The sequence below is a fragment of the Chrysemys picta genome, chromosome 1 (assembly GCF_011386835.1).
Source record: "Chrysemys picta bellii isolate R12L10 chromosome 1, ASM1138683v2, whole genome shotgun sequence".
Taxonomy (NCBI): Eukaryota; Metazoa; Chordata; order Testudines; family Emydidae; genus Chrysemys; species Chrysemys picta.
The window spans coordinates 214,632,761-214,651,970 of NC_088791.1; the positions used below are offsets into that span (position 1 = coordinate 214,632,761).

The 19,210-nt window shown below is 43.3% G+C and overlaps 1 protein-coding gene across 13 annotated transcripts in view; it reads left to right on the forward strand.

The window, feature by feature from the left end:
• SMPX (small muscle protein X-linked) overlaps positions 1-19,210 on the forward strand; it is a 66,866-nt gene that overhangs the window by 11,544 nt on the left and 36,112 nt on the right. For 7 of the 13 annotated variants that reach the window (XM_042859082.2, XM_065579647.1, XM_042859081.2 and 4 more), the window contains exon 4: positions 7,055-7,208. In XM_042859082.2, coding sequence (XP_042715016.1) covers positions 7,055-7,195 — 141 coding nt within the window. In that variant the 3' untranslated portion in view covers positions 7,196-7,208. Of the gene's footprint in view, positions 1-7,054; positions 7,209-8,139; positions 8,377-8,884; positions 8,924-12,714; positions 18,340-19,210 lie in introns of those variants that run through there. The other 6 variants (XM_065579648.1, XM_024106896.3, XR_010596289.1 and 3 more) reach the window with 5 other exon arrangements.

The following is a 19,210-nucleotide window of genomic DNA, read 5'->3' on the forward strand; positions in this document are numbered from 1 at the left end:
CATTATGGGCTATATTTTGAGAACCTGGCAAGGAAGATATGTGTCACATTCAATGGGTTGAAAACCTTATAGGTTTTGAATGTGAAAAAAATTGAGTGAAAGGACATGTTGCAAGCAAATTGAGTGGGAGGACATGGGAATTTCAAAAAAGAACACTGTCTCTTCACCTAGATATTTGCTTCCATAGTCTTAGCACCATGAGGCATCTTATTGACTCTTTAGACTTCCTTTGATAAAGTTAGAGACCAAGTTCTAATCTCAGTTGCAAAGTGCACATTGCACACATAGTGGGGGATAATTTGAGGTAAGTTTTTATGAATGCCACACATCTAAGATTAAAAAGTAACCCTAAAAATAATTTATGGAATGGAACATCTCCAAACCTTGCACGGTCCCAAAGGCCAAAATGATTGCTGCCTAAGTCAGTTACAACACAGCACTACAAAATAGAACGGTGTTGTAACTGATTTAGGCAGCAATCATTTTTAAACAGGTCCTCTACAGATCTGGAATTGTAGTGCATCCCAGGCCTTTAGTCTTTTCTGCTTATTCAAGTTATCAGGCAATGAAACTATGCAAGAAAACAATACTGTCTGGTAACCATCTGTGACTGCTGAGACCTTCTGCCGCCTCCCTTCCTCTTCTTCTCCATTAATTTACTTATTCTACTTGCCTTAATCCCAGATTGTGAGGTCACCTGGACACTGTTCAGTGCCTAGTACAATGTGGTCCTGATTCCTGATTGTGGTCCTTACACATTACCACAACAGAAAAATATATATAATAGTAGTAATAAATATGAAGAAAGCCAACACATATTCTTACTGTAGTACAGTATACTTTGTATGGTGCTTAAATGAAGTCAGAATTAGAGTTGGATTTATACTGTGATCAATTTTTTGTGATATTCACTCTAGTTTGTTATGTTTGTGCCCCATGAGCATTCTGTTTCCTAAAAAGTAGTAGATTTACGTGTACTAGCTCCCACATCTGCAGTAAGTATGCACAAGTATTTCTATGAGAAATGATATATTTTAACCGGAATGGAATACTGGAATACACCTTTCACCAGTACTCTGGCTCTTAGGCAATAAAACAAGACAGATAAACATCTGATCGCATCATTAGTAACATGCATGCACATGTAAGTTATTTTGCATGAATTAGATGATACAAAGTTAAATACAAATTTTCAAGCCAATCAAACTTATAGTAGCCTAAATTTCCTACAGATGATGCCTCATGAAAAGCCCTTGTGGCCCAGAAAGGCAGGAGTTAAATTTTTTTTACAATTCTCTGTTGATCTGCTTCTCCCTGAGAAATTGAAGCCTTAGTAGATTCACTCCTGGAAAAACAATGAGGAGTCCTTGTGGCACCTTAGGCTAACACATTTATTTGGGCATAAGCTTTTGTGATATAACCCACTTCATCAGATGCATGGAGTGGAAAATACAGTAAGCAGGTATAAATATACAGCATATAAAAAGATGGAAGTTGCCTTACCAAATGGAGGGGGTCAGTGCTAACGAGGCCAATTAAATCAAAGTGGATGTGGCCCATTCCCAGCAGTTGACAAGAAGGTCTGAGTATCAACAGAGAGAAAATTTTTGTAGTGACCCAGCCATTTCCAGTCTTTATTCAGGCCTAATTTGATGGTGTCAAGTTTGCAAATTAATTCCAGTTCTGCAGTTTCTCGTTTAAATCTGTTTTTGAAGTTTTTTTGTTGAAGAATGGTGACTTTTAACTCTGTTATTGAGTGTCCAGGGAAACTGAAGTGTTCTCCTACTGGTTTTTGAATGTTACAGTTCTTGATGTCTGATTTGTGTCCATTTATTCTTTTGCGTACAGACTGTCTGGTTTGGCCAATGTACATGGCAGAGGAGCATTGCTGGCACCAGGGCCGGCTCTAGGTTTTTTGCTGCCCCAAGCAAAAAAATTTTTGGCTGCCCCCCGTCCCAGCCCTGGGCTCTCCCCCACCACCTGCACCCCCCTGCCGCCCCAGCCCTGGACTCTCCCCCCCCGACCCGCATCCCCCTGCCGCCCCAGCCCTGGGCTCTCCCCCCACCTGCACCCTCCTTCCACCACAGCCCTGGGTCACTGGTAACTCGCTCCCAGGGCAGGTCATTCAGCAGGAATTTTAGGTGTGCACAGAACACAGACGGGATTGGTTCCCATATGGTTACAGAACTGCAGTAAAGTGGAACAATTTTCAGCTTGTGTGATTGGAGGATATCTGGATGCATATTATAAGACTGTCCTACATAAATGAAGAAAAGTTGAGGCGCCGTTATTATTCTTTTGTTCCACTCTTTCTTTCTATCGGGAATTTGCCAATGCAATATCACTGTCTTCCTTTTAAACAAACAAACAAATAAAGCAATGGCTGTTGAAAATAGCAATTCCAGTCCTAATGACCACTGGGAAGCATTTCTTGCTCAATTTTATCCTACTTTTTCTATAGCAAGTTACAGTGGATCAGTATATTTGATTTGGGAGAAATGAAGTAACAGCTGACCAAACTGAGCTTGAGCACTCCTGAATTGAGGTGTTCAAATCTGGAAGGCAGGTGCTGGGGGGGGGGGGGGGGGCTATGGCTCCGCAGGGGAGCATGGCAGCATGTATGCAGCAGCATGTCTGGCACTGCGCGAAGCCAGACACGCTGGTCTGAATAGCACAGTAAGGGGGCTGGGGGGTTGGAGAAGGGGTAGGGGGTTCCAGGGGGGCAGTCAAGGGACAGGGAGCGGGGGGGTTGGATGGGGCAGAGGTTCGGGGGGCAGTCAGGGGCAGGGAGAAGGAGAGGTTAGATCGGTTGGGGGTTAGATGGGTCAGGAGTTCGGGGGGGGCAGTCAGGGGACAGGCAGCAGTTGGATAGGCATGGGAGTTCCAGGGGTTTGTCAGGGGACAGGTAGGAGGTGGGGTCCTAGGAGGGAAGTTGGGGGGGGGGTCTCAGGAGGGGGCAGTTAGGGACAAGGAGAAGGGAGGCTTAGATAGGGGGTGGAGTCCCAGGAGGGGGCAATCAGGGGACAAGGACCAGTGGGGCTTAGGTAGGGGGTGGGGTCCTGGGGGGCAGTTGGGGCAGGGGTCCCGGGAGGGGGTGATCAGGTAGGGTTACCATACGTCCGGATTTTCCCGGACATGTCCGGCTTTTTGGGCTCCAAATCCCCGTCGGGGGGAAATCCCCAAAAGCCGGACATGTCCGGGAAAATCGGAGCGGGGCCGGGCCGGGGGCTCGGGGGCCGGGCTGGGCCGGGGGCTCGGGGGCCGGGCCGGCGGTGCCGGGTGGGGCCGGGCCGGGGGCTCGGGGGCCGGGCCAGTGGTGCCGGGCCGGGCCGGGGGCTCGGGGGCCGGGCTGGGGACCGGCGGTGCGGTGCCGGGGGCCGGGGGTGCTCGGCCGGGGGCCCGGGGGCCGGGCCGGGGACCGCAGTGCTTTTTCCAGCCCAGGGCCCGAGCCGACCCAGGCTGGAAACGCCGGGGGGGCCAGCCTGGGCCGCGCCTCCTCCCCCCACACCCCCCCTTACCTGCTTCAGGCTTCCCACGACTCAAATGTTCGTGGGAAGCAGGGGAGGGGGCGGAGACTTTGGGGGAGGGGGCGGAGTTGGGGCGGGGCTGGGGGCGGGGCCGGGGCCCCGTGGAGTGTCCTCCTTTCGGAGGCACTAAATATGGTAACCCTAGATCAGGGGACAGGGAGCAAGGGGGTTGGATGGGTTGGGGTTTCTGTGGGGGGCAGTCGGAGGGAGTGGATGGTGACAGGGTGAGGCTACCCTCCCTCCCCATGAAGTGTCCTATTTTTTGAATGTTAAAATATGATATCCCTACCCTTCCCAGTGCAGCTCTCTATTCATAGCAGGCTGCAGCATGAGGTCTCAGCTTCCTCCCTCCCTCCCCCTCTTTCCTGTTGGTAGTGGCCAAGGGAATGCTGGGAAATGCAGTTCTTTCCCTGCTCCAGGGCTGGCTCTATAGGCAGGGAGCTAACCAAGGAACTACAGCTCCCAGGGCCCCCTGTTGGTTCTTAGCTCCCATGCTGGATCCCTGCCGCCCCTGCAAATGGGCTGCCCCAAGCACCTGCTTGCTTTGCTGGTGCCTAGAGATACCCCTGGCTGGCACATGATGGCATATATCACATTGGTAGATGTGCAGGTGAATGAGCCCTTGATGGTGTGGCTGATGTGGCTGGGTCCTATGATGGTATCCCTTGAATAGATATGCAGACAGAATTGGCAACAGGGTTTGTTGCAGGGGTTGGTTCCTGGGTTAGTGTTTCTGTTGTGTGGTGTGTAGTTGCTGGTGAGTATTTGCTTCAGGTTGGGGGGCTGTCTGTAAGCGAGGACTGGCCTGTCTCCCAAGGTCTGTGAGAGTGAGGGATTGTCCTTCAGGATAGGTTGTAGATCCTTGATGATGCTCTGGAGAGGTTTAGCTGGGGGCTGTAGGTGATGGCTAGTGATGTTCTGTTACTTTTTTTGCTGGGCTTGTCCTATAATAGGTGAATTCTGGGTACCCTTCTGGCTCTGTCAATCTGTTTCTTCATTTCCAAACTAACACAGCTACCCCTCTGAAACCTCTTCCTCCTGGAGCTATATTTGGTCAATCAATGACTAGAAGTAATACTATATGACTTACAGAACCAATCACAACCAACCAGTTTTGAATTTTGAATATCAAGAGCAAGGTCAATCCACAGAGAGAAAATCTCACTGAACAAACAAACAAAAAAGAATGTCAACTAAATCCACCTAATACATTAATTTAATGAAATCATGATCCCCTAGTGGATATTCCTTGACTAAAAAAAGAGAGGATAAATTAATCAAGCTATTTGCTGCAAAACTATTCATTCAGCTCCAACCACTATTGATTGATATTGTAATCCATATAGAACAGTGTGTCTCAAACTCGACCCAAAAGGGGGTCAACAAGCCTATTGCAGGAGGGTCACGGTATTGTCACCCTTACTTCTGCGCTGCCTTCAGAGCTGGGCAACCAGAGAGGGCGGCTGTTAACCAGGCACCCAGTTCTGAAGACAGTGCAGCCGCCAGCAGCAGTACAGAAGTAAGTGGCAATACCATATCATGCCACCCTTACTTCTGTGCTGTTGCTGGTGGCAGCGCTGCCTTCAGAGCTGGGTGTCCAGGTCTGAAGGCAGTGCCGCTGCCAGCAGCAGCACAGAAGTAATAGCGGTATGGTATAAGAGGGTGTGGTTACTTTTGTGGGGGGAGGGGTCACAAGAGCCTGAAATATTTTCAAAGGGGGTTCCAGCAAAACAAGTTTGAGAAATCGTGATATAGAACCTAGGCTGGAAAAATCTTAACCTCCTTGCTGGAAAACTACCTTCCCACGCATCAGCTCAATGGAGATGAGATGTCCCGGTTGTAGACTGTAGGCACTGCCACAGTATAAATGTTCAATTACTACTATTAATAATAATAATAATAATAATAAATGGTCCTTTCCAGTCTTAATGTCAAGGAAACAGTAGAAATTAGGGATGGGGGGGATGAGAGGGGAAGAATTAGGCTGTCTTCAGTAACAGCATTGCACAGATGGCACCTGGCTTGACATCTCCTTCTCACAGAGAGAAGCTGTCACCAGCTGTCTTGTACTTGTATTAAGACTAGCTTGACTGAAACCTAAATCCAAGAAAGACAGGATGATGTAATTGGGTAGAACGAAAGATTCTGAAGACTTGGCCAAAACCATGACTTCACCATCTTTTGAGGGCATTTACCCACCAATTGATACAACAAGGTAATACACAGTTCTGGGCTTGTTCTGAATGTTTCACTACTTCTGGACATCTGAATTAGAGTTGGGTGAAAAACAGGTTTTTTTGTTCGTTGGCAATTTAGAAAAGAAAAAAATGGGTTTGGATCAAACAAAGCATTTCATTTAAAAAAAATGAAATTTTTCCTTGTGATTTTGAGCATTTTTAAATAACTTTGAATTTTTAAAAATAAAATTAAAGGAAATTTTGAAAGGAAAAGTTGTTTCAGACTGAAATATCAAAACATTTAATTTAGAAAATTTCAAAACTGACTGTTTTGATTTTTTCTGAACTTTTAATTTTTTTTTTTCAAAATGGAAAATCCAGCAAAATCAACATGTACTCAAGAAGGTATTTGGTATCACCGAATGTGCACTTTTTGCTGAAAAAAAAGTTGTAGGTAGAAAAGTTCACCCAGCACTACTCCATATAGTGTTAGAAGCCAGAAATGCATCCCTTCCAGTCATAGCTGGACCAGCCACATTGATTTATCACCTCCAGCTTCAGTCATGGCATTGTACGACAAATAAGGGTTGTCAATGGAAGACCATGAAGAAGCTGCTGATAATACAGCATGTGGTAGGCCTTCTTATAACTAACACAGATGACAAGAACATACCCCATCCTCACCCCCAATGTTCCAACACACTACGTTAGCTCCCTGTTTGATTCCAGGTCTTGGTCTTAATTTTAAAGATTCCCCACTAGGCTGTGTCGCAAATATCTCAAAATCCATCTCTTTCACAGGGCCTGATCCAAAGCTCACTGAAGTCAATGAAAAAACTCCCATTGACTTTAATAGGCTTTGGATCAGGCCCTTAGTGCCCATGAGCTACCATTACAGCTCTGCTCTTCAGAGACTCGGGAGTTGCGGAGGGTTAAAAATCACAAGTGCAGAATATTAGTTTTCTCAGTAGCTAGAGCTCATGGCTATGTAACTCTACAAGATATTAGGTCATTAAAATGGACATTTACTTTTCTTCCTTTTGGCTGCCTATGGCACTCCACCAGATTCACTTCCCATTATTCCTTTAACATAGTAAATTGCTTCTCACATGTACAGAGATGTAAATCCTTGTGCATTCAGTACACTTCAATAACCTATTTTTCAAAACACATGTAGGCATCTCAAGGCATCTACTAATCAAGTTAATTCCCTCTTACAGCTGTCCAGTTTCCATTGTGATTACATTTAGCATCAAAAAAACCTTTTCACATTTCCCAATTAACTGACCTCTGTTTATGCTCAAGAGATTTGTATGGTTATCGTAAGGTGACTATTTTCCCTTTGTATAGAGCGTTCCTGCTTCTACAGAGGAGGAGAAGGAGAAGAAGCAGCTCCCAGGAGCCAAGAAACTTCCAGGCCCTGCTGTCAACTTATCAGAGATCCAGAATATAAAGAGTGAGCTGAAATTTGTCCCCAGAGCTGACCAGTAGTAGAAAAGAACAGGTGAGTAAAAGAGATCTTCCTTTGCTGTGGCTTAGGAACGACAGGCAGATCCAAAGACCATTTATGTCAATGGGAGTCTTTCCATTGACTTCAGTAGACTGTGGAACAGGCCCTAAATTTGAAAGAGAGGGTCTGCTTCATGAATAGACGTTCATGGTCCCTGGAATTCTACAGCATTTAAAACGCAAATCTTGTAGCAGAGCACCTGAGAGTTTGCATCTGATCATTTTTGGCATGTACCAGCCTCACTAACAAAAAAATACTCTGCTATTATGAATATTACAGTCAGCTTAATAATGCCAAGTTCTTGTCTCACAATCATGCACACCCCTGTTTGTGCAGAACAAGTGGCAGACTATAGAACTTATTTTTATGTACATAAACTATAAAGAAGTTAATTGTGATGCATAACAACTAGGTCAGGAAGTACTACCTCCTTTAGGTAAACATTTATACTTATTTTATTTTTGTAGTTCCAAGAGATATATGTACACACATGTGTGCAAACACATACACACACACTCTTTCACAATTAGGAGTTTGTCTATGATCAGTAGCAAAGCTTTTAAAAAGAAAAATTCATCAACATAGCAAAAACATTGATTTTAAAATTATTTTCACCTGATTTTGAACAAGTCTTGTAAATCTTTCTAAATCTTGGCCTCTGTTGTCTTACGTTCTGGCTATTTTTAGACTTGAGTCCTAAAGCAAGGAACCTTCATCTCTATTAAAAACAGCATTGGCTGACTTCCTTCAAAAGCCTTAATCTGTAAAGGTGCATCAGACAGTAACGATGAGGGTTCAGTTCTACAGGGAGGGGGGCAACTGAACCTGGCTAAAAATAGCAAAAGTGATTTGGGTCACATAGTATCTAACAGAACAGTACATTTGCCAATTACTTCTATTGAAACAAGTCCTTTGTGTCCTGGAGAAAGGGCAGAGGAGCTGTAAGTGAAATAAGAGTGGCATCTGGAATCTTCTGCCTACTTACATAAAAGAACAAAGCAATATAAAACGTAATGCAGGAGGATTCTGTAACTGCAGAACTGAAGAGTATCCGGGGCCTGGAAGGATATGATGTGCAATCAAAGTGATTTGGCCCAAAACACATTGTAACATTTATTTGTTTTTGTGTACAATATAAATGTGTCAATTTACCAAAAAACCCCAAACAAACAAAAAAACCCTTTAATAGTTTATTGTGTTTCGCCTGCTGTGGCAAAATGCTCCTGTGATTTTCAAGTAACAACAACAGAGGCTTTCTCCTTAGGAAACCTGGGAAAAGGGAAATTAACCTTTTTGTAAAATGTAATATTGTAGTCATCATGTTAAAGCAGTGCCCAGAGAAATATGAATTTTTAATGCAGAGCTTTAAAGTTTCCTCCCTCTATGAGAGATATTCAGACCTAAATTTAACCCCAGATTTAGTTTCAGATTACTGTTATTCTTAGTGTTTGAAAATTGTTGTCTTATAATTAGTCTACTGGGGATCTGGCAATGATGTTTATCACATGCCCTGAAGTGCAATATAAGAAAAATACATTACTACATGGATGGATACCCAACTAAATTAAATCTTTAAAGCTGTTAGATCATCCTACAGCAAAATAACTTGCCATTGCAATTGTATTCCCTTCTTCCCCGACCCGTCTTCTCATGTTTTTATTGCTTCTCAGGTTCGGAGAGTGACAAGAATGGGGGTGCTGCTGAGTCAGGTAGCTCCAAGAAAGTGAAGGGATTAAGAAATGCCTTATAAAAGGATGAAGGGGAACTTTTGGCTCTGTAGGAGCTTTTATATCCCAGCCCTGGGAGCTTCCATTAGGAGGTGAGGATGCTATATGGTGCTGTATCACCAGCTGGGAGCAGCAAGGGATAGGGCAGTAGGCCCAGTTCCTTCCCATTGGAGCCTACACTTTGGGTTGGCAGTGACTGGAGGAGCAGCTCCAGCGGTGGCAGCAACATTGGTAGTCTCATTGCAGGTGTGGGTAGAAGCAAAAGAGGAGACCACATGGTGCAGTAACTCCTTGTCGGGGCCGTGGGGTGGCAGGCCCAGCCCCTTCTTCTGGCCATGTTTATAAATGCACTCACTTGGGTACCAGTCATGCTTTTGGCTAGAATTTGGCCTAAGGAGAATGTTCGGCCATATGACTTGCCTATCACTGAAGTGTTGTTTGGCTCACTAATAGGCTAACTTACCAGACCCTTGCACCCTTAGGTTGTTTGGCCATCATGTATCAATATTGTTATTTTCCAGCCTTTGGTGTGGCCCTGCTCCCCAGCCTTCCTCTCTATATCGTCACCCATATACACAAACCATCTTGTTCACCTTCCTGTGAAGACAAAGTTCAGATTTCTTTGAGAACTGCAGCAAATAACTTTTCTCAGATATAACAGTCAAAACCCAAATCAGTTTACATTAAACAATACAACTCTTAGGAAACAAGGAAAGGCCACACTGGATCAGATCTGAGGTCCACCTGCTCGGGTATCCTGTTGCTGACAATGTCCAGTGCTTCAGAGGAAGGTGTAAGAACTCCACCGTAGGGAGACGGGATAATCTGTCCCCACATTAGGTCTCATTCTGATCTCTAATAGCTAGAGATTGTCTTAAACCCTGACGTTTGGGACTGAGTCTACTGTTAATTTACAGAAATGAGTTAGGGTACATCTATACTGCAAAAAAGCCCCATGGCAGCAGGTCTTGGAGCCAGGGTCAAATGACTCAGGCTTGCACTACATGGCTAAAAGTAGCAGTGTAAATGTTCCCGCTCGGGCTGGAGTCTGGGTGTGTCTCAGAGCCTGGGCTCCAGCCTAAGTGGGAATGTCTACACTGCCATTTTTAGTCCAGTAGTACAAGCCCCATGAGCCCAAGTCCCCCTTGAGACTCACTGCTTCTGGGTATTTTTGCAGTGTAGACGTACCCTTAGTCAAATAACAAGCACAGGAGGAGGGAGAGCTATGGAAAGTTCTCCTCAGCAGCCCTAGACTTCGTATTGCAGTGATTGTAGGGTTACTGCCTCAATAACCCATAGAAATCTGTCTGGACTCTGAAAAGCTGTCAACAGAGCAACATCTCTAACAGTGGCTTCACTTGAGAGAAATAAGCCTTCGAGTAGTAGGACTCGTCTACCCCTTAGTTATAAGAGTGGCTCTCTTTGATGTGTAGATATCAATTATTTATAAAAGATGTTTATTTCCCTATTGTGGTGCTAAATAGTCACATTAACTTTCCTTCCAATCACACCCTTGTTTGTAAGTACAAAAGTATCATTTCTATTACCCAACATAGATTGCCTTTAAACTACCTCGTGCTTGAGAGGGTTTCCTTCTTTCTTTCCCTGGTCATTCTTTCAGACACAGTTAGCTTGTCCTTTATCCCTATGTTTAAGCAGAACAAGAGGAAACCGCTAACACTGAAATACAAGAATACAAACCCTAGGCATCTCCTCTAATGAACACACTTTGTCCTGCTAACATTTGTACTCTACACTTTGCTTGTACTCTGCCATGGCATCAGCTCATATTGATAAGTCAGCACAACCCTGGAGTTTCAGATTAAGGGGAAAACCTATCCACTTCACTATGCCTGAGCTGCTGGGGCCATTCAGAGCTAGGATGAGATTACAGAAACCTCCCTCCGGGAGCCTAAGTAGTAACACAGGCAATAAACAATAATAATAAAAAAGTCACTGCATGTTTGTTGCTTCCAGCTCCAGGCTGTGGTAGAGTCTACAAGTCTGCATTCCCCCCACACTCTGTACATCCAGCTTCCTGCCCCCTGCCCTCTCTCCCCCCACCAGGGTATATGACTGATGGATCTGATTGTCTGCAGCTTCACCAGCTCCATACACACTCCTCCCCCAAGCCCCCTGGGCTCCCTGGCATGGAGTTCTGAAATCCTAGTTTTCTTCTGCACTGCAGTAATTGCGATGCAGGCAGGGCCCTCTGCAGCCAAGGGTGAGGGAGCAGGATTGTCTCTTCAGAGGATAGTGCAATATGCTACCACATCCTGTGTATACCCCCCTTACGCAGGGGCGAGGTGGTAGTGTCACAAGGAGCACAGTAGGGGAGAAAGAGTTAGTTTCTAGGCAAATATGAAAAATAAATTGCACTGTATAAGATTTTCTTAGAAAGATTTATATTTTTACTTTTTTTGAGCTTTAAATAAAATAACATAGCAATATGTTTTATGACAAGGAGCAACTCAAGCTTACATATATAAGGATCCACTATCACATACGTCTTAATAGCCTGTCTCCTTACATAATGCAGAAAAAACTCCCAGGATATTTCATTAGTACTTATAGGATTATCCTGTGGTGCTTTGATGGGAGAAAGAACAGGAGTACTTGTGGCACCTTAGAGACTAACAAATTTATTAGACCATAAGCTTTCGTGGGCTACAGCCCACTTCATCGGATGCATACTCCTTAGGACTATGGCAAAGTCCTGAATACCAGAATGGAAGCCTTCTCTCTGCCCCACACCTCCAAAGAGAGGTCCTCAACCTGGCTAAAGATGGAAGAGCACATTCATAGCCTAAGTCTTGCCAATAATTTAATATCCTCAGCCTCTCAGTTTCCGTTGACCTGGGCAAGAATATAAAATATGTATATAACTAAAGGCAGATCAAAGGATACATGTGTCAGATCTCACCCACTCTCTGAGCCGCTTGTAACAGTTTGGTGTAATGACTAACAGATCTATAGGAAATCAAGATAATGCAGCTGTGCTCCTGTTTAAGAACTTTAAGTAGGAGGCAGATAGCACAGTCCAGAGTGATACTGGAAAAGAATGGGCTAGATGAGTTTCTGGCAGTCAATTTAACATGATCGCCCACTAGGGTGACCAGACGTCCCGATATTAGAGGCTTTGTCTTATACAGGCAACTATGCCCCTTTGCCTTTTTTTTTTTTTTAAAAAAAGGTGTCCCAATTTTTCACACTTGCTATCTGGTCACTCTGCCTCTCACCCACTCATTCACTGTTTAGCCCAGTGTTTGTCTGAGGTAGTTTTTGCATTCTTTACCTCTAGTTTCTCTTTTGTTAACTTCAGAGAGGCTCAATCCCTGTTCCTCTGCTAAAGGGGCTATTTACAGTATGGTCAACCCCAAGTGTTCAACAAGCATATCAGACCTCCCAAAATTATGACATTGGCTTTAAAATTAATAAATAATTTAATACATAATCAAAAATAAAAAATAAAATAACAATTAATAGCAAATTATTTTGGGTCTTTTTGTTTGCCTTCTGATTTTTGAGCCTTTGGAGTATGGTCAGGTCATGTTTTCAGGCTTCTCTCTGCAACCACGAGGGCTAGAAAAGTTTCTTTTAAAAATGAAAACGGAGATTCCCATGTAATCACTTGTCTCCAGACGTTGAGACGTTAGGAAGAACACCAAATAGCATGAGATTCACAATAAAATCATCAGTCGGCGACACAGTCAATCTCATTCCCAGCTGCTCCAGTTGTAAGTCAGTTATTCCCCCCCATCTTTTTCTTTTAGAGACCAATTTCTTCATATGTTATTTCTCTTGACCAGACGGCAGTGAGCTCCTGGAAGCTGAGTAAATGGCAAGACTGGTGCCGCTGAAGCAGATTGTGACTGTTACCAGGAGCCATTGCTGAGAACCTCCATTCCCTCTCCTCCACTACCCATCAAAAGTTACTGAGAGCAGCTACCATTAACTTCTGCCCCTTTGCAAATCAAGGAGAGTTTTCCTACAGCGCCAATGACATCCCATGGCTTGATGTGGGGCAAGGAGGGAGAGAATAGAGTGAGGAGACTGTGGCTCTTTATATACCTCAGCACAGGTGAAGGACCCTAGGAAATTTTATGAGAGTTACACAGAATAGAGTGAGGGACAGAACACACTCCTTCCTACTGATGGGCAGGAGCACCTATATGAGCCAATCAAACAGGCAATAATTGAGTGTTGCCATTTTGGACATGAAAATTAACTGCACTGACACCTTCAAAGTAAACATTCAAAGATTACAGAGCATTTTGCTCAACACTGGAAAAGAGTTGCATTAGTTTTTCCTTTAATAGAAATGTGCAAACCAATTCTTTACATTCACCAACAATGTCTTTATTTTAAACAAATAATTTTTATAATTGGATGAGACATCCACAAATGAATAATTCAAAGAACTGTCATATTTTATAGAAAATGTGACAAGAAGCATGTACTGGTAGTTAAAATTTAAAGAAATTATATCCCATTATAGCACCTCTTATGTTCAGGAGCTACTTTCCAGAAAGTTTGAAGTTGTAAACATATGTGCTTGCACCTCTCCCCAGTCTGAATAAAGTAACTCCATTACAGCCTCTTATGTTTACCCCACTCAGAAGTTCTAATACACTCTAAGCAACAAAAAGTTTTTCACAAGTGCTGTGGGGTCAGCAAATAGACCTTTTCATTTCAGTCTGCAATGAGACAGATTTTTTCAGAACAACAGGGAGAAGGTTCCAGCTAATTGGTTCAGAAGCAGATAATGCCCTACTTCCATATCATTTTGTGTGTGTGAATGAGGGCTATTAAATAATTGGTTTCCTTCGATCATGGTGTACTACATAATACTGTGCCCTGAGCCTTTGTTGTGAGACATATGTATACACTGAAAACTAAGTTTCCAACAGTGCTGTTCTTGCATAACTTTCTAAGGATTAGTTTGCTGTTTAATCACTGCTGAGTTGGAAGCAGTGCAAAGTTGTATCCTACAAATAAGCCCAGAAACATAGGCTGCCTCTGGAAGCTACCAGGGGTGCAGGTCTCCCTTTTGGTGGAACAGCTTACTTCCCTGAGATGCTGGCCAGTTGTGCTGGATAGAGTATGTGGGAAGATGGAGCACAGCCATTGCTCTTCCTCTTGCCTACCTCTCTACATACGCAATATGAATTATATCAGTTAAAAAAAAACAGTTGGAATGCAGTCTCCATAGAACTTTCTGAACATGTGATCATCTATCCCTAAAATCTAAGGCTCCATCTCTACAATACGATCTGCGTAGACAGACCCTGATTCCCACAGAAAGTCTCACTGACATAAATGGAGCTTTGCATGGGCTTAAAGGCCCCTTCATGTGGATCCAGTTGCCTTTGGTCATTAGAAATGTTATGGTCTGCAGGAGAAAAATACATAATATATGATTTTTCTTGAGAGCATCAAACAGAACATAGTTACAGAGCTATGAATGAGATTATATGGTGGTTTTACCTCCCTATACAGGGGAATTATATCATCAGTTTAAGCCAGGTGCAGTACACCCATACATTATGGTGACGAGCCTATAATAAATAATACAAAGTTCAAAATGTCTTCAGCACCATAGATTGTAAGTACCTTAATCAGAGTAAAGGGCTAAGTGCTCTCAAACACACAACATGCAACTCAATCCCTTATTAATGGCACAACTCATTTTTATCAAATTTACATAAATTGTAGTCAATTAAACTGACAGAGTGATTCGAAATATCATGGGTTGGACATGGCAATCAAGCTGATTTATTTCTCATAGACTTAGTCCCCTCATCATTTCATTTCATAAGTTTTTCCTCCTATCATTTGATAGGAGACGACCTAATTACGTTTTCACAGTCCTGCACTCAGAAATCATCTAAATTACTTTTTAAATGTACTTTGGATTTTTTGTCATCTAATTTGAAACTTTGTACTGATGTTATATAGGCTACTTATAAGGAATGTTTTCTATTGCCTTTAAATAGGACAGTTTTAAATATATGGAGCCAAATCTAGAGATCCTTGCTCCTTTCTCCCTCAGTCTGTAGTTAGGCAAACTCCCATTGGGTTCAGTGACAGTTTGCCAGTCTTGAGGCCTTATCTGTATTTGGAATTAGACCTGAGTCAGCCATTGATGGCCAACAACTGGTGCAGCTGCGTGATCTCACCCGTACTTCATTTTGATGGATGTCACTCATTTTAGTGCCAAGGTTACCTCTGTGCCACACAAATTGGATGTCCTGTCACTTTTCTTGTTGAAAACTATTAACATGGTAAATAAAGAATCACGAAATTGACTCTGAAGTCCAAATTGATTACATTAAGTGAATGAATCCCACAACATTTTAACAGGTTTCAGAGTAGCAGCCGTGTTAGTCTGTATCCGCAAAAAAAAGAACAGGAGTACTTGTGGCACCTTAGAGACTAACAAATTTATTAGAGCATAAGCTTTCCGAAGAAGTGGGCTGTAGTCCACGAAAGCTTATGCTCTAATAAATTTGTTAGTCTCTAAGGTGCCACAAGTACTCCTGTTCTTCTTTTTACAACATTTTAAAGTTTCCTACTTGAATAATGTTTTGGTCTCTCTCATTCTGAGCCTGTATCACGTTATATTCCACGTTTGGGCATTGGCATGTTGTAGCTGCTCTGGGGAAAACCTCAAGTGTAGATAACAAAAGCCAGTTAAGCAAACCTCTGCTTGAAATCAGTACAAACAAACCAGTATGAACAATGGCTTTCCTTGTCTACATTTAGGGATTGCATTGGTGCAACTACATCTGTAATTGACCACCAATGCAATAAATCCTAATCACCGACAAGGACAGAGTAAAAGCCTCAGCATTGAGGCCCGTAGTCAGAAGTTCCTCTCCCCTTTGGTAACATTTACTTTGATTTGATAACACTGTTATTAATCCTTCTGCTTTTAAGTCTCTTGGGTTTTGTTCATGTTTGTTGCCTTGGAGCAAACCTTGTTCTAAATTGCTACTATGCCCAGCACAACCATACAGAGCCACTCATGATGCACAAAGGCACTCCTGGAGCAAACAACAGCAATCAAAAAAGAGTGCAATCTGCACTCTTCCTGTTCCAAACAAACTCACAAACAAGCAAGCAAACAAGGGGCAGACAAAGAATATAAGTACTTTTACTGAAGAAACATGAAAGAACCAAAAAAGCATTCTCATAGCAAGACTGCTCCAACTCAGGGGAGGGGAACCCATGTCAGTAAATAGATGGTATTATTTTAAACCTTTGGGGATGCAGCCCTTATACTGAAAACTAAACAAGCACAAATGTTTATAGAAATGGAATAAAATGTAAATATACAAAGCCTTAAAAATGTATGTTCAGGCTTAAATAGGCAGAAGCCAGGGAAGCAGACTTACCACTGTCACTGCTCTGTTGTTCCCGGGCCCTGTGTCAGTCCCAGAGTTTTCCAGTAACAGACTCTATACCCTCCATTGGGTAGGCAGAGATAAATTAAGGGCACATTGTCCTTTAGATATCAATTTCTGAATTCCCTTGCTTTTGTGAGTTGGTCTGTAGCCTATTCAATTGATCGATGTATATATGGGTTTGAGTGCTTTTTTGTATGGGGGAGGGAACAGGGAAGGACTATCAGAAGGAAGGTACAATTAAATTTTTAAGAGCAGAAATGTTCTCTCAGGAAAGAGAGGAGACATTTTTCAAGCTGTCAGGACTGGGATATTCCTTCATCTAAGGCTTCCTCAAAGAAGTGTCTCACATGTCAGGACAGTTCAGAGGGTCATACACTCTGAGTACTTTACATATGTCCCTTTTTAAACCCTTTATACAAAGAAAAACACCAAATTTACCAGCTGTGTGAAGGTGCTCTCCTTTGCCCTTTCCACGTGTAATGCCTGTTGGCCAAGGAGGGCTAGGGGGTAGTCCAGAGCAGTAGTCAAGTATATGCAGATGGTTGGGTAGCCAGAAGGTCAATTGTATCAGAGGCAGTCCAGGGCAGTGATCAGAATTCTCACCTGGGTCAGTAGTCAGAAGATCAAATCCATGGCGCTGGGTCAGCGGGTTAGGAAGGTGAGGTTGGGTGAGGTGATGAGGCAAGGTTGGGAAAGGCAACAACCAATAGGCAATGGTCTATTGCTCAGACAGCTTCCTCTTCCTATTGGGGTCTTTGTATAGTCCAGATAACCAGTGAGAATGCTGCCTGTCCATCCAATCAGGGGCTTGGAGCCTGATTGCTGCGGGTCTGTAGCATTTATTACTAAGATTGTTGGTTAGTGGCAGCAGTTCAGTGCACCGGCATGGTACAGTAGGTAAGGATGGCACCTAGGGAGCCGGTAGACTTCATTCAATATTGGGGTCATAAGAATGGCGATACTGGGTCAGATCAAAGGTCCATCCAGCCCAGTATCCTGTCTGCCGACAGTGGCCAATGCCAGGTGCCCCAGAGGGAGTGAACCTAACAGGTAATGATCAAGTGATCTCTCTCCTGCCATCCATCTCTACCCTCTGACAAACAGAGGCTAGGGACACCATTCCTTACTCATCCTGGATAATAGCCATTAATGGACTAAACCTCCATGAATTTATCTAGTTCTCTTTTAAACCCTGTTATAGTCCTGTGGGGAACGGGAACTGGGGGGAGGGCTTCTTTTTAAGAACCAGAGTGACTCTAAAGGCCTAGATTCGGACCCCTTAACAGAGGACTGTTAATGCTGACGGCCTGTATAAAAGCAGTACAGGCCAAGGCCTGAACAAGACTGAACTGCATGGTTCTCTGCCAAGCTCGGTGAAGGGTAATGGCCAGAGGGGGGGGGGAGGAAAAACAAAGAACAATGCTAAAGGCTACGACAGAAACTGCTTTAGCAATATAATAACCACAAGTTTATGAAATATAATAATAACCGCTTGTTTATGAAAACAGAATATCCGCTTACATTAAGAAATTGCTTTTGCAACGAGCTGATCACTCTTGCAGTTGCAGCTATCTGCAAACTTTCCAATTCCAGCTATCTGCAAAACTAGCCAATCATAGATCTTCTTTAGGCATCCCATGGTAACCCCCTTAACCCTTAACTGTAAAACCCCAGAAAATAACATGTACCTTGCCAAGAAATTTACCCAAACTGGTGCCAAGTTCCACCCCTGGGGGAAAACCACCAAGCGCCCCTGTACCCAAATAAAACACCCAATTCTCGGAAAATAATAAGGAAGGTGCCGGGAAGGGGGGACTGACCCCACCCCAATTTCTTAACTCATGATGTATTGTTTGTACTTTGCTTGTGGTTTAATGAAATAAAAGCCGCCTGCGAGCGGTCCTAGGTGTGTCAGTCTTCGGACTGCACCCCAGTGCACTGGTATGTATGTCAATAAACTGGCCTCAGGCTGGAGTCTGTAAACTAAAATCAATGCGTGGGTGTCTTTGACCACGACAGTCCTAAGCCTTCACAACCTCCTCAGGCAAGGAGTACCACAGGTTGACTATACGCTGTGTAAAGAAGAACTTCCTTTCATTTGTTTTAAACCTGCTGCCCATTAATTTCATTTGGTGGCCCCTAGTTCTGATATTATGGGAACAAGTAAATAACTTTTCTTTATTCACCTTCTCCACACCACTCATGATTTTATATACCTCTATCATATCCCCCCTTAGTCTCCTCTTTTCCAAGCTGAAAAGTCCTAGCCTCTTTAATCTCTCCTCATATGGGACCCATTCCAAACCCCTAATCATTTTAGTTGCCCTTCTCTGAACCTTTTCTAATGCCAGTTTATCTTTTTTGAGATGAGGAGACTACATCTGTACGCAGTATTCAAGATGTGGGCGTACCATGGATTTATATAAGGGCAATAAGATATTCTCCATCTTATTCTCTTCCCCTTTTTTAATGATTCCTAACATCCTGTTTGCTTTTTTGACTGCTGCTGCACACTGCTTGGCATCTTCAGAGAACTATCCACGATGACTCCAAGATCTCTTTCCTGATTAGTTGTAGCTAAATTAGCCCCCATCATATTGTATGTATAGTTGGAGTATTTTTTCCAATGTGCATTACTTTACATTTATCCACATTAAATTTCATTTGCCATTTTGTTGCCCAATCACTTAGTTTTGTGAGATCTTTTTGAAGTTCTTCACAGTCTGCTTTGGTCTTAACTATCTTGAGCAGTTTAGTATCGTCTGCAAACTTTGCCACCTCACTGTTTACCCCTTTCTCCAGATCATTTATGAATAAGTTGAATAGAATTGGTCCTAGGTCTGACCCTCGGGGAACACCA